The 13,393-nt window shown below is 37.9% G+C and overlaps 1 protein-coding gene across 3 annotated transcripts in view; it reads left to right on the forward strand.

The window, feature by feature from the left end:
* Positions 1-13,393, forward strand: part of Prp6 (pre-mRNA processing factor 6) — a 323,443-nt gene that overhangs the window by 191,799 nt on the left and 118,251 nt on the right. For all 3 annotated transcript variants that reach the window (XM_068225312.1, XM_068225311.1, XM_068225313.1), the window contains exon 14: positions 3,063-3,278. In XM_068225312.1, coding sequence (XP_068081413.1) covers positions 3,063-3,278 — 216 coding nt within the window. The remainder of the gene's footprint in view (positions 1-3,062; positions 3,279-13,393) is intronic.

Raw genomic sequence — 13,393 nt, forward strand, 5'->3', positions numbered from 1 at the left:
TAGACTTGCAGACAAACCCCTGGAAGTAGTGGAAACGTTTAAATACCTGGGGAGTGAATTAATGGAGAATGCTCGACTGGATGCTGAGATTAGTAAAAGGATTCAAGCTGGAAGTTGTTTCTATCATAGTGTAAGAAATATGTTATGGGACAAAGATGTGCCAATGGAAGCAAAGGATACTATGTACAAGATGTATTACGTACCCATAACAACTTACGGAGCAGAAACTTGGACAATGACAAAGAAGGATGAGAGTCGAAATCAGGCAGCCGAAATGAAGTTCTTGAGGAGTATGATACAGAAGAGTAGAAGAGACAAAATAAGGAATGAGAAAATCCGGGAAGAAATTGGAGTGGAAAAAATGAATGATAGAATAGAGAAGAGCCGACTAAGATGGTTTGGGCACATAAAGCGAATGAGCGACGAAAGAATGCCAAAAAAGGTGATGGAAATGCAAATCCAAGGAAGGAGAGGCCGTGGACGACCACGATTGAGATGGAAGGATACCATCCAACGCAGCATTATAGAAAGAAACCTGGACTGGGACACAGTGTTGGAGGAGGAGTGGTGGAAAGACCGAAGAAAGTGGAGAGGAACCATATTTGCCCCTACCCGGCTACAGCTGGATAAAGGGAAATGATGATGATGATGATGATGATGATGATGATGATGATGATGATGATGATGATGAATCCTGGTTCAGACCTCGACAGCAACAATTCGGATGAAGAAGTAGAAGATAATGATTGGTAAATTTATAATTTCTTACTTTTTCCCTGTCAGTTTTAGCTATAACTGCACTTGTGCCCTCATTGTTTATTTTAATTTTCTCTAGTATATTGATCCTTACGTACTCATTTTTTTCCATTTTAGATGAGGAGACTTCAGTTGGTCTTGAAAATGCATCTCGGAATGGGTGTGTTGAAATAAATGCTAACTACTATGCTCAGCCATATGTAGCTGCAGGCCAGTCTCCAAGAAATAGCCTTAACTTCCAGTGTTTGATGAAATATCCGGTGCACAAATTCCAATTGATGAATCCTCAGCAGCAATGGACCCCTTCACATATTTCTTCAGAGATGATTTGTTCAAAACAATCAGGACAGAAACTGATCTTTTCACCAGGCTGTCAGTTGACAAGTTACATGCAAAAGGTGAATTGAAAGTGAATTCTATGTGGAATAAATGGACTTGTGTAAAATTACATGACCTCTACAAATTTTTTGCCATAGTTTTACACAGGTGTCTTGTGAAGAAGTGAAATTGAAAAATTATTGAACAAATAATCCTCAACTGCAGACAAGTTTTGCTTGTAAATTGATGTTGCGAGATATTTTCTTATCAGTCCTCAGCATGCTGCATGTTGTTGACAGTAATACCTTTGTTTCTCGGACTGAAACTGACCATGACCCTCTGCACAAGATTAGTCTACTTTTGACAAATTCATGAATCAAAGTAAATTAGCTTTCTGTCTGAGAATCTTACAGTTGGTGAGGGAATATGTCCATTTACATGAAAAACAAACCATACAAATACAGCATAAAATTCTGAGTACTCTGTAATGCTAAGATGGGATAAATGTTTAATTGGGAAATTTACACAGGCTCACGAGGTAATGTGGATAATAGTAGGTCTATATCACAGTTGATGTAACGACTCTGTGCAGGCCATACAATTTTCATGGTTCACTTTTATACAAGTCGTGCTTTACTAGACAAGTTGTGGAATCTGAAGACTGCTGCCGTTGGAACTGACTCCCAGCTGATTTAGTACACCAAAAACTAAACAAGGAATGAACTATCCTTTTGGCAGAATGAACTTTTTTTTCTAAAATGGAAGATACCAGGGACATCTACGTACTTTAAACAAAGCATAGAATGACAGCCACTGATGTTCCCGTGAATACTAAACATGGTGTTGTTCAAAAAAAAAAAGAATCCTGATGGTACCACGACTACAATCAGAACAAAACTGGTGTAGACAATAGCGATCGAATGTTGAGCTACTATCCATTTGATCGTCAACTGAAGTGGTGGAAAAGAAATTATTTTTCCATTATTCATGATGAGGGTAGTCAACTCTTTTATCTTGTATAAGGAAACAAGAGTAAAGTCGGTTCATCTTTCTGACTACATTGCGCAAATAGCGCAAGTGTTAGTTGACAAGGATAGTGAACAGTTGAACGCAGATTTGAATGCAACTTCTCGTGTGAATCAATTGTCAGCACAGCATTTTCCAAAGAAAATTCCCACACTGAGAAATCTCAGAGGCCACAGAGATTATGTAAAATTTGTGCTAAAAGTAGCAGAACTATGTTAGGAAAGTCATTACAGAAGGACTCTTGTTACTATTCAGAGCAATGTAATGTCGGCTTGTGTTTCCCCTAAGTGTTTTGAGTTATTTCATACCAGAGCCAATTTCCACAAAGGTATTTCTTGATTTCTCAATGATTAGTATGATTAGTATCATGATGTGTGTGACTATGTAACTTTTCATGTTTTTAATATGCATTGTGAATTTTTAAAAATGAAAGAAAAAAGGATTTTTAATTTATTTTTAAAAGTTAGTGGTTTTGTTCCAATTTTGAAAAACAACGTATGCATGCGTAGCTCAAACTTTGCTGAATCCAAAATAGGTTTGTGACTGTAAGTAAGGTTATTTTTGTATAAAAATGTGAAAACACAATAAAATGTTCAGTCCACAATGTAAGATCTAACCACCTGCTCAGTCTTCAATGTGTTAATAATCATTGGGAACCAAAGTGTTCACCCATTTTTTCTGTTGGACCTTACTTAAAATATAATTAATGTAGATTGCCGCTAACATGGGAACAGACACCTTACAGCTGCTCCTACCTGGAGAACAGATGCATTATTATATTCTCCTGTGTTATTTATTTCACTGAGGGGCTACCATCTTGTCTCAGCAGCTTGCAGTCTCTGGAAGAGCAGAATTATTATAAGAATAAAATATGTAATGTTGCTTTCCTAGAATTTAGGTCTGAGAAAGATAATTCATTGTTGTGTATGACCATTGCTAAAAATGTAATTGTTCTTTTTCAGTGTGCCCAACAAGGAGCTTATGAATGTGCTCGAGCAATTTATGCTCATGCACTTGCAACATTTCCCAGCAAGAAGTCCATTTGGCTTCGCGCTGCATACTTTGAGAAAAACCATGGCACACGAGATTCTCTTGAAGCTCTCTTGCAACGAGCAGTAGCTCATTGTCCAAAATCTGAAGTACTTTGGCTTATGGGAGCAAAGTCAAAATGGATGGCAGTGAGTACTTTTATGCATTACCTTATTTGTTTGAAACTATGGGGGAATCTTGGAAATAATTTCTGCAGTGATGTTTTAACTAGCTTAGAGTGCATGATTTCGAACAGTGATTCACGTGGAACTGATATTACTAGATCCATTTATGAAGAGATCCTGGTTAAAAAAACAGAGAAATGCCATTTTGAAGATCATATTGATTTATAACACATGGTTTTAGAGTCTATCAGTAATAGTTTAATGGTTCATCATTAATATTACGTGGTTTGCCTTTTGTGAAGGCTTCATTAGTTGTTCCCTTAGTTGCATATTCAGTAGTATGTTTTCTCGTTTAACATGTTTTCTTTTCCTTGAAATATCTTAACCCCCCGTTTGGGGCAAGCAGCATTGATTCTGAATAGATCTGCCCCTACTAAAACTTTAGTTGATATTCTCTTTCAGTGTGCCCAACAAGGAGCTTATGCTCATGCACTTGCAACATTTCCAAGCAAGAAGTCCATTTGGCTTCGCTCTGCATACTTCGAGAAAAATCATAGCACACGAGATTCTCTTGAAGCTCTCTTGCTTAATTAGCTTAGTCATTAAGAACCATTGTATGTAACATTTTAAAATTATGTTATACTTCTCTTCTTTTAATAATGACTTATTTCAATTCTAAATCATTACCCTTGATGTTGTCATCAACAGTGCCAGTGATTGCAGAGTAAATTCAAGTCATAATATAGACGTTTTAAAATCTTTCAGAAAATCTAGATCTTGTTCCGAGAACCACCATCATAGGCCGTTTCAATATTGAAAATTAATATGCAAAAAAAAAACCCACCACCATCAGAAGGTTCTCCCCATGTTTCCACTAATTTCTTATAAACATTAGCAGGCCTCGAAATGGAGACAGCAGTGATGAACATGCAAAATGAAAAATACCGAAGATTTGATAAACTTAGCTCACATATGTTGAATGTAGCTGAAATATGAGACTTAAACTGGATTTATAGCATATTACCAGTCATCTGGACAGAGGTGCAGAGCCGTGAAGATTAGACAAAACAGAGTTATCATCCTACTGTTCGGAAAGGGAAACGGGAAGAAATGTGGAAACTCCAGAGGCATTACTCTGCTGTCACATATCCTGCTGTACCAACTTTGGAAGAGATGGTTATCGTTAGAGAATGGGATATTTTGTGGTCGCAAATTTCAAGAAAACATAGTTTTATATATAATTACTGTTGATATACAATACTGTGGATCTTGTTTCTCCTGTAAGGATGTTTACAAGGAATTAGTGGGACATGGGAAGAACCTTCTGATGGTGATGGTATTTTATTGTATTTTAATTTTCAATATTGAAACGGCCTATGATGGTGATTCCCGGATCAAGATCTAGAAATATTATTGATTGGAAAAATAAAGATACTGTACCGAAATTGATACAGGTGTGGATACAGGTGTGTCCAGATAAGCATTGGACAATTTAATTGGTTTGAGACCAAGAAGGGAGTCCAGTAGGGAAGAGCCTTGTCACTCCTCTTGTGTATCGTTGTGAAGAACAAGATTTTTAAATCTGTTAAGGAACATGGCACTAAACCAGATGCCTTGGTATTTGCTGCTTATGTTTTGATATGGGGAGAGACAGAAGTACAGTAGAAACTGACTTCTTTGAACAACAAATTTAATGAATTTGGCCTGAGAATCAGCAATACAAAGACATAAAAATCACTGTAAACATCTTCTTGGAGGGAATGAAGTTAGTGAGTTTCTCCCTTCCTGTACATCAAAAGTATGAAACTCCAGAGATTACCCTGTTAAGCAAGAAATACTTAATCCAGAGTGCAACATTTACAATCAATTTCAAAACTACTGTGCAGTAATTTGAAGAACTTGAAAGGGATTCATCAGAACTGTCAATTGAAGTACCAGAAAAAACATGATCAGTAATGAAGACAATGCAGACTTCATTTGTATGGGCATATAATGAGAATGGAGAATAATGAGAATGTCAAGGAACCTAAAAGTGAAAGGAAAGAAACCAGGGGAAGATTGAGAAAGAAGTACTTAGAGACTGTATGATCAGGGGTGAAGAAAATTGAGTCCACATGGAAGGATATTCAGGGACAAAAATTGTATGAACTTCGGAAAGATGGTTATCACTAGAGAATTGGATATTTTGCAGTTGCAAATTTTGAGAAAATGGAGTTTTATGTGTGTAATTAGTGTTTACAACCTCCTATATTCCTTAAAATGGTTTGATCTCTCAAAACATCATGAATTTTATACACTCTAATGAATTTTCTGTGTGTTTTTTGCAACAACAAAAATCAAGCAATTTTTGAAACAATTAGTGAACAGTATGTGCAAAGTTTCCATTTTGAAATAGTTTCAATTTTTCTATAGTTTCGAGTTCATACTCACATCAGTCCTATTATATTAATACTCACAATCGATCATTTGTAGATTGCAGGTTGATAATATTGAAATTTATACTCTCTGGCTGAAGGAAGGACTCTGAAATGTTGATGAATATCAAAGAATATCAAAATGTATAGATATTTCTAAATATATATTTGAGTGTGATTCGATAGAATCTGGTGTTCGTTTAAGAACAAAACATGTTATTTCTTTTTCAGGTATACTTCTGTTACCATTGTGGTTTGTTTTTTTCAGATAGTTCATAAATTTATTTATTCAAAATTAGTTTCAGCAGACGGAAGAACTTCACAGTTATAAAACATACTTTAAGTAGTGGCAATCCTGCTCGTGAATTGCACAGAGCTGCTAGTGGATTTGATTCTGCAGAAATTGCACAGATGACTGTTGACGGAAATCTTGTAAGAATTGTAAAACGTTTGCATTTCTGTTTGAATCCAAGTGATACTGTAGTGACAGCAGGCTTCAGTGAACTGCAGAGAGTAGCGAAAAACCAGCTTAGTTGTGATGAAAGGTATGCGTTATGATGAGGAACTTCTACTGGAAGCATTCCTGTTGAAAATTAAGTGTGCGAAAAGTTACAGGCATTGTAGACATTCTGCCACCCCCATTACCACTGCATCTTCACAGTATGTTGAAAGGCCTGAATTGTTCATACGGTCGTCGTCGTCGTCGTCGTCGTCATCATCATCATTTCCCATTATCCAGCTGTAGCCGGGTAGGGGCAAATATGGTTCTTCTACCCTTTCTTCGGTCTTTTCACTACTCCTCCTCAAACACTGTGACCCAGTCCAGGTTTCTTTCTGTAATACTGCATTGGATTGTGTCTTTCCATCTCAATCGTAGTCATCCGCGGCCTCTCCTTCCTTTCATTTGCATTTCCATCACCTTTTTAAAAGGTTGAACCTTACTAAAACTTATCTCTGTAATTTCTTAAATCAGAGAAAACAAGGGTTGAAAGTTGGCAATAGAATTCCTCTGCACCATAGGTCAGGCCCTCCTTTTCAAGATTTTTAACCTCTTTCAACTTTCTCCTTCCCCTTAGGCACCTTCTACGCTGTTTATATTTGGGTGTAGTCTGGTTTTACACCTACATAGACGGAGCTCATCTGCTTCGAACACTCCAGTCACACTATACTTTCCAGGAGCAATCTTCATTCTTTTCAGAACCTCTAGTTCTACTTTGTTGCCCCAGTTGAAGTGCAAATCACCATCGATAACGCATAATTTCAGTGTAGCAAGCCCGACATACGTTTCCTTTGTACATCAACACATATCGATCCATTTAATGATTCGTTGTTACTCTTAGTCAAACTATGAAGACATTTGGACAGCATGTTTGGGCCACAAAATCTCTCATATATGGGTTTCACAGCATGGAGAACTTTTAACCCACTCAGTGCCGTGCATATTTGTTAGGTACTAGCCAAGAGTGTCACCCACTTTTTGTCCGACTTGCAAGTCTCTAGAAAAAATTTCATCTGTCTCTCTCTATTTATATAACCATTCTCAGTGAAACTTTTTTATATTATATAAAGAGAATATCCCTTTGAACTAATGACACTTTATACCTAATAACAGTTATAATTAAAATTAAAATAAATCATTAATTTAATAATGTGAATGTCCCTTTGAACTAATGGCACGTTATACCTAATAACAGTTATAATTAAAATTAAAATAAATCATGAATTTAAAAATTTAAAATTCAGTTAATGAAAATCCACATATTAAGGAAAAAATAGTTCTAAAAATCAGAATGACACACTAACTGATGGTATTTCTTGTAGTACAGGTTCTTGACTGTTGTTTTGGATTAAATTTAGTTATTTGGAGTGATAATATGCGATAAAAATCAAAATATAAGCTATAGGTTCAGCATCATGAGGGGCGGCATGTTTCGGTCCAGGTAACTCGAGGAAAGGGTGAGATGTTTGGAGCCTAATGTAGGGCTCATAGAGTAAAATGCCTTATTTGCATTCTTAATTAGCTTGTGTTCCTGTTGCCTTCGGTTTTGCTCATCGATTAATACACCAAGGAATTTAAACTCCTCTACTCTTTTAAATATATATTTCCCAATTTTCAAAGGCAATCTGTCAACCTCCTCAGGATTCAGTCTCTGTACAACCATGTAATGTGTCCTTTTATCATTTACCCATAAGTCAGTTTTTGCTGCCAGTTCCTCTAGTGCCACAAATAACTGCCCAATTTCTAATTCATTGTGGCCAATAAGAACAGTGTCATCCGCATATGCAAGGACTTTATGTTGTCTCCCCAATATGTAATTTCCTGATAATCTTCTCCAGTGCAGTGTTGAAAAGAGGAGATAGTGCATCCCCTTGTCTCAGACCAGTTTTATTCTGGATGGAACTTCATTTTCTGCCCTTGAGCAAAACACAGCTAACATTACCATCCATACACAGTTTGCACATGTTAATTAATTTTATGGGAAATCCAAACTCCATCCACAACCCTTCTCTGTGGATTGAATCATATGCCTTGAAGAAATCTATAAAGAGATACCCTACCCAATGGAAGTAATTGATAGTCTGAAGTTGAAGTATCCGTAACATGATTTTTCAGCCAGATTAGTCCATGGCAGAAGCTGTTGTCACAAAGAGAATGTCAAAATCATAAGTTCTGCTCAGAAAGAAAATTGCAGCAAGTTTAACTTTGATCAGCCACCATTATCCAGTTGGGAAGATGAATCAATATTTTTTTTCACCAATTCATCACTTCTGTGGATATATATGTTAAACATGCAAGCAAAGTGACAGACTGTAGAGCATGTATTGGATTTCTGCAAAACTATATGAGAATATAGTGTGCCCTATAATGACTTAGTTCCAGTCAGGCAAGCGCCGAGATCGAACTAAGTGCACCATAGTGTACAATACATCCACCCGAAGTGAATATACATGGCACATAGCTTACCTTGCAGTGAGTATATCCTCCAGCAGCTCAGGAATAATAGCATGAATCAGGGATTATGGGTGTAAACGGGGTACAAAATAACTTTAAATATAGAGGATACTACAGAAAAGTATGCAAGGTTTAAGCAATCCTAACGAAAATAACTCAAAATTTTTTGCTGCATTCAATACTTAACAATGAGGTTTATTACAATAAAGTGGATTATGATGAGATATAAAGTACAAAGCAAATATGAGAGGTATAATACACATAACTCAGATTCCTAATCTTGGAGACGTCGATAATATATCCTACATTTTGGGGTAGAGGGCAACTCCGTCCTATCATTTCCAGTGCTGTAACAACCATTACAAAATGGTGTAAGTAACTGAGTATTGAAAAGTGTATCTGCACAATAGGCAATCCTCGTAGTTAACATACGTCCTCCTATTTAACTAGATCCATGCCTCAGTGCTCCAAACATCCTACAATCTAAAATAAACATGCTATTTACACAGCTCTGACGCGGAATCGATCCAAGATCTTCCAAGAGCAAGGCACCTATCATGTAAGATAAAATGACAAGAACTCAAATATCTCGTCCAACACACATCCGATAAGGGTGGTCGTACAGAAATTACATTGACAAATGGGAATACAATATCTCTCCTTAGTCCGCAACATAAAGGTCGTTGTACACAACAAACACTTGACAGACACCAGCCTGCTCTCTCCTACACCGAGCCTGGGTCCTGATGTCACACACTACCCTTCACCCCTCACTACGGGCACGTGACAAGTGGGCGGCCATTCTTGTTTTAAAAATAGCTAACAGCTGACGAAACGTAAACACATAGCGGGAAGTCTCATACTGCCTCCACACCCACGAATCTGGCCCTCCTATCGCGCTCATCAATATGCACAGGCTACAAGCCATCATGATTATTACATTATCAACTTACATATTTATAGCTGCTACCTACAATGGGCTTATATATCATTATTCCATGGCGCTATCCACAGCAGAGTCATTTCCTGGCCATCACAAGGGCGCTTACATCTCATAAAACATACTTCACAACAATATGCGATAGGACCTCATTTACCTCTCCATGCAATATCAGCTGACTACATAATTCTCATATGTATCTTAGGATTTGACTCGCTCCACCTGATACGTCAACCCGAGCGGGTTTAAGGGAATTTGAAGATCATAAACGTATTATCTTAGTCCACAAATTTTATCTACTTGAATATGACACACATCCTGTTAACTATATCTGTCTATCTAACTACTGTATAAAGACCGTGCTGGTCCGATATGCAAGATTTATAAAGCAAATACGCAACCATGATGATATCATAGGCAGGAATTATCACCCGAAACAAAGAGACAACAACCTGCGACTTACAATGAGCTTAACTGAGTTCGAGTCCTGAGGCATAGATACTATATATACACGACTATTTACCCTGACATATTTACATGTTGGCAGAAGGCCAACCTCTCTCCTGTTTTGGCATATATTATATCATGCTTATTACAATTGGATAGCTCTGACCTGTGTCTGTAAACATTACGGAACGGCTCCTCTATGGACGTCTCAAATTACTGCATCCTGTCGCCTTTAGATGCGGGCGGCACACACGGTTTGATGGCTGTAGACATCCTGGCTGGCAGTATCATTTCTTGCAGCTGTTTCTGGCGGTTGGATGATCGCCCCTTTGATGCCGTGCTGAGTCGACGTGCCTGGTGGTCCTGGGTTGACTGTTGATGCCGTGAAGACTCCTCGTCCGCTTCAATTCCCGTTACCGCTCCACCAAACCACATGAGCAGTATCTTGTTCCGTGATGACGTAGGAAAAACTGTAAAAAAATGTACATTACACTGTATCCTTGGTTTGACGCCTGTCTCCTCTACCACCATAGCTTTATGGGGTCTGGTAAACAAGTCCCTTTCCTGTAGACCAGACACTCAAAATTGTTTATTCCACATTATATGATAACAGTATCACTAGATTGCTCTCACTTCGACCGAACTTTCTGACCCAATCGATAACCTGAGCCTACACTAATATGTGTCATTCGTTTGGCACCATGTGAACCTCAAGTAACGTGAAACGACTAGTCAAGAACAGCATTCTTTATCAGCAGAATATTTTCTCATGAAAGACAGATCAACACTTGTTGTTTCATTATTAAGCTCAATTATCAGTGGTGGTTACTTACATTTTCCAAGACTTGGTTGTACCTTGAGTGCGGTTCGTAGATAAAGGCAATCTTCTCTTCGCCGAGTGGCAGCGTGGCAGCCTTCTTGTAGCAGCAGTACACCCGATGAATGAGCCTCGCCCACCTGACGGTGGTATTTATAATCATGCTCGCATCATCAACTACCAAGCTCGTTGTGGGTGGCCTCAACTGTGCGCGCCCGCATATGGAAATTTTTCCCGCAATTATGTGTGTCAAGTGCCTCGCCTATCATTTACGATTACAATTATAGTCATGCTGCATATCAAAATTTTCAGGAATTTACGCTGGTTGCAGTTCTTCTATCAAATCCTGTGCCTTCCTCATGTGCCGGAAAATATTAATTTCCTCTTCCCTCCAAGGAAAAACACCCGCGAGATTCCAAGAAGCGGTGTGTGTTCGACGCTACCGGTGAAGTGGCTTCGTTTGGGTAATAAATTCTTTATGAGTCTCTGGAAGCTTCATCACGCTTCTGATGCCTCGTTCCCACGAAAAAATGCCCACTCTAAGATACTCTTACATAACGAATGCTACACACAGCGCCTTTCAGGGTGGTCTCATGCAATTCCCATTATTTATGATAAAATCAATATTCTTCGACCCTGAACAGAATGGTTCAATAGTAATTCATCCAACTATCTCATTTACCCATCAAATATTGTTATTGATGTTTTCTCGTATAGAGGAAGTTTTTGTGAGAAATCTTAGTGTACTAAGAGCATTTTGATGTGAAATATTTCAAGAATGCCTGGAATTACTGTTTCTCATGGACTAGGGTGCCGTAATGAACATGCTCAGAATTTGGTACCAAAATTAATTTTCCATTACATATGGTGCTGATTCTCTTTCTGAATAGAAGACATAAGGAACGAAATGCAAGCTTGTACAACTGCAAAAACTACCCAGAAAATGTCCAAGTGTCCAGTTAACTGACTGCTGGGATGAAGTGCTAGTAAGATTCATTAAGCTGAGCATGTTAACATATAAATTAAGCATTTATGTAGGAATTACATGTGTATGACATACATATTTATAACAATCATGTAGCAGTCTGTAGAGCGGAGGTGCTCACGCTGGGCATTTCATCCCATGGGTGCCCAGCACTAAGTGGCGGGCAGGCAGGCGATGAACGTATGCTATTCAGCCACAGTGACATTGTGGTTATGTCACAAGCCGTGAAGGATGGGCAAAGTTCTCCCAGTCGCTCTTGATCACTGCCGCGGCAGTGAAATGAAGGCAGAAAATAATGAAAGAAAGAGGGCAGAAATCCACGTCATTTTCAGTTAACATTGTACGGAATAAGTCATTTCTGTTTGTTGCAGTTTATGTATTTTGACCGGATACAATAAAGAGGCCTACAACTCAAATATTTTTATAATGTACGTAATGAATTACAATTTTCACTCTTAAATTTTAAGATGTGCTTTAGGAGCATTTCTAATATAATACAGAGTTAAGGTGCATAAGCTGTGGCTTGGGGTTGCTTGGTTTAAATTATCAAATAAACTCACCAACAATCCAGTCTTGCATATCGGGAATAACATCAGTTAGGTTTTATTTTTTTTGAAGCCATACTGTACATCTGTTTGGTAGATACATTTATATAGCTGTTGTACTTTAATCTTGGATGGTAAACATCTATGTCCCCACTCGTGATGAACTCTCTCACAATTTAGAGGCTAGCTACAGTATTATCATCGGATACCTGGTAAGTTTTAAATACTATTTTCAAATTCATTGAACAGGGAAATTCAAACAACACTACCACACTGTGCAAAATCAAGCAGTAAACTCGTTGAATTATGTAAATATATTACTTTTGCTGAATGAATAACAGGAACTTTACTTTTTAAGTACTGACATTCCCATCCAAGGAATTGTAAATCGTAGCTTGTACGCTTAAACTCTGTACCTTTGTAAATTGTAACACAAAAATTATATCGTTTTAGTTTTCTTTGAATGTATAAATATAAGAAAACAAAACTGTTTACATCGAGCACAGTATAAATCAAACTAGAATATCTTTAAAATGTCTGTTTTCTTGCAATTATAGCAATAAAAAAAAAGAAATACTGTACCCCATTCAGCATTTCTCTGAGTAGTGGAGGAAAGCTTCGTAATGGCAATCGAACATCACTGTTCCCTTCTCTGCAAAGTGTGTTCATTCTCTCGCTTCACTGTAACGTATGCTTGCTATGTAAACTGCCCGCATTTACATCACGTCAGCCCGGCTGCACTGGGCTACCTCAATGGGCGTCCAGCTGAGCACCTTTGCTGTAGAGATTTAATGTGTTTATTACAATATATTGTGGGTCCAACTCGTTAGCTGAATGGTCAGAGAGTCCTGGGTTCGATACCTGGCTGGGTCGGGGATGTTAATCGCTTCTGATTAATTCTTGTTGCTTAAAGACTGGGTGTTTATGCATGTCCCAACACTCTCCTCTTCATATTCAGACAGCACACTACACTATCAACCACCACAGAAACACGTAATACTGATTACATCCCTCCATACAGGGTTAGCATCAGGAAGG

Source organism: Anabrus simplex, chromosome 1 (genome assembly GCF_040414725.1).
Source record: "Anabrus simplex isolate iqAnaSimp1 chromosome 1, ASM4041472v1, whole genome shotgun sequence".
Classification (NCBI taxonomy): Eukaryota; Metazoa; Arthropoda; class Insecta; order Orthoptera; family Tettigoniidae; genus Anabrus; species Anabrus simplex.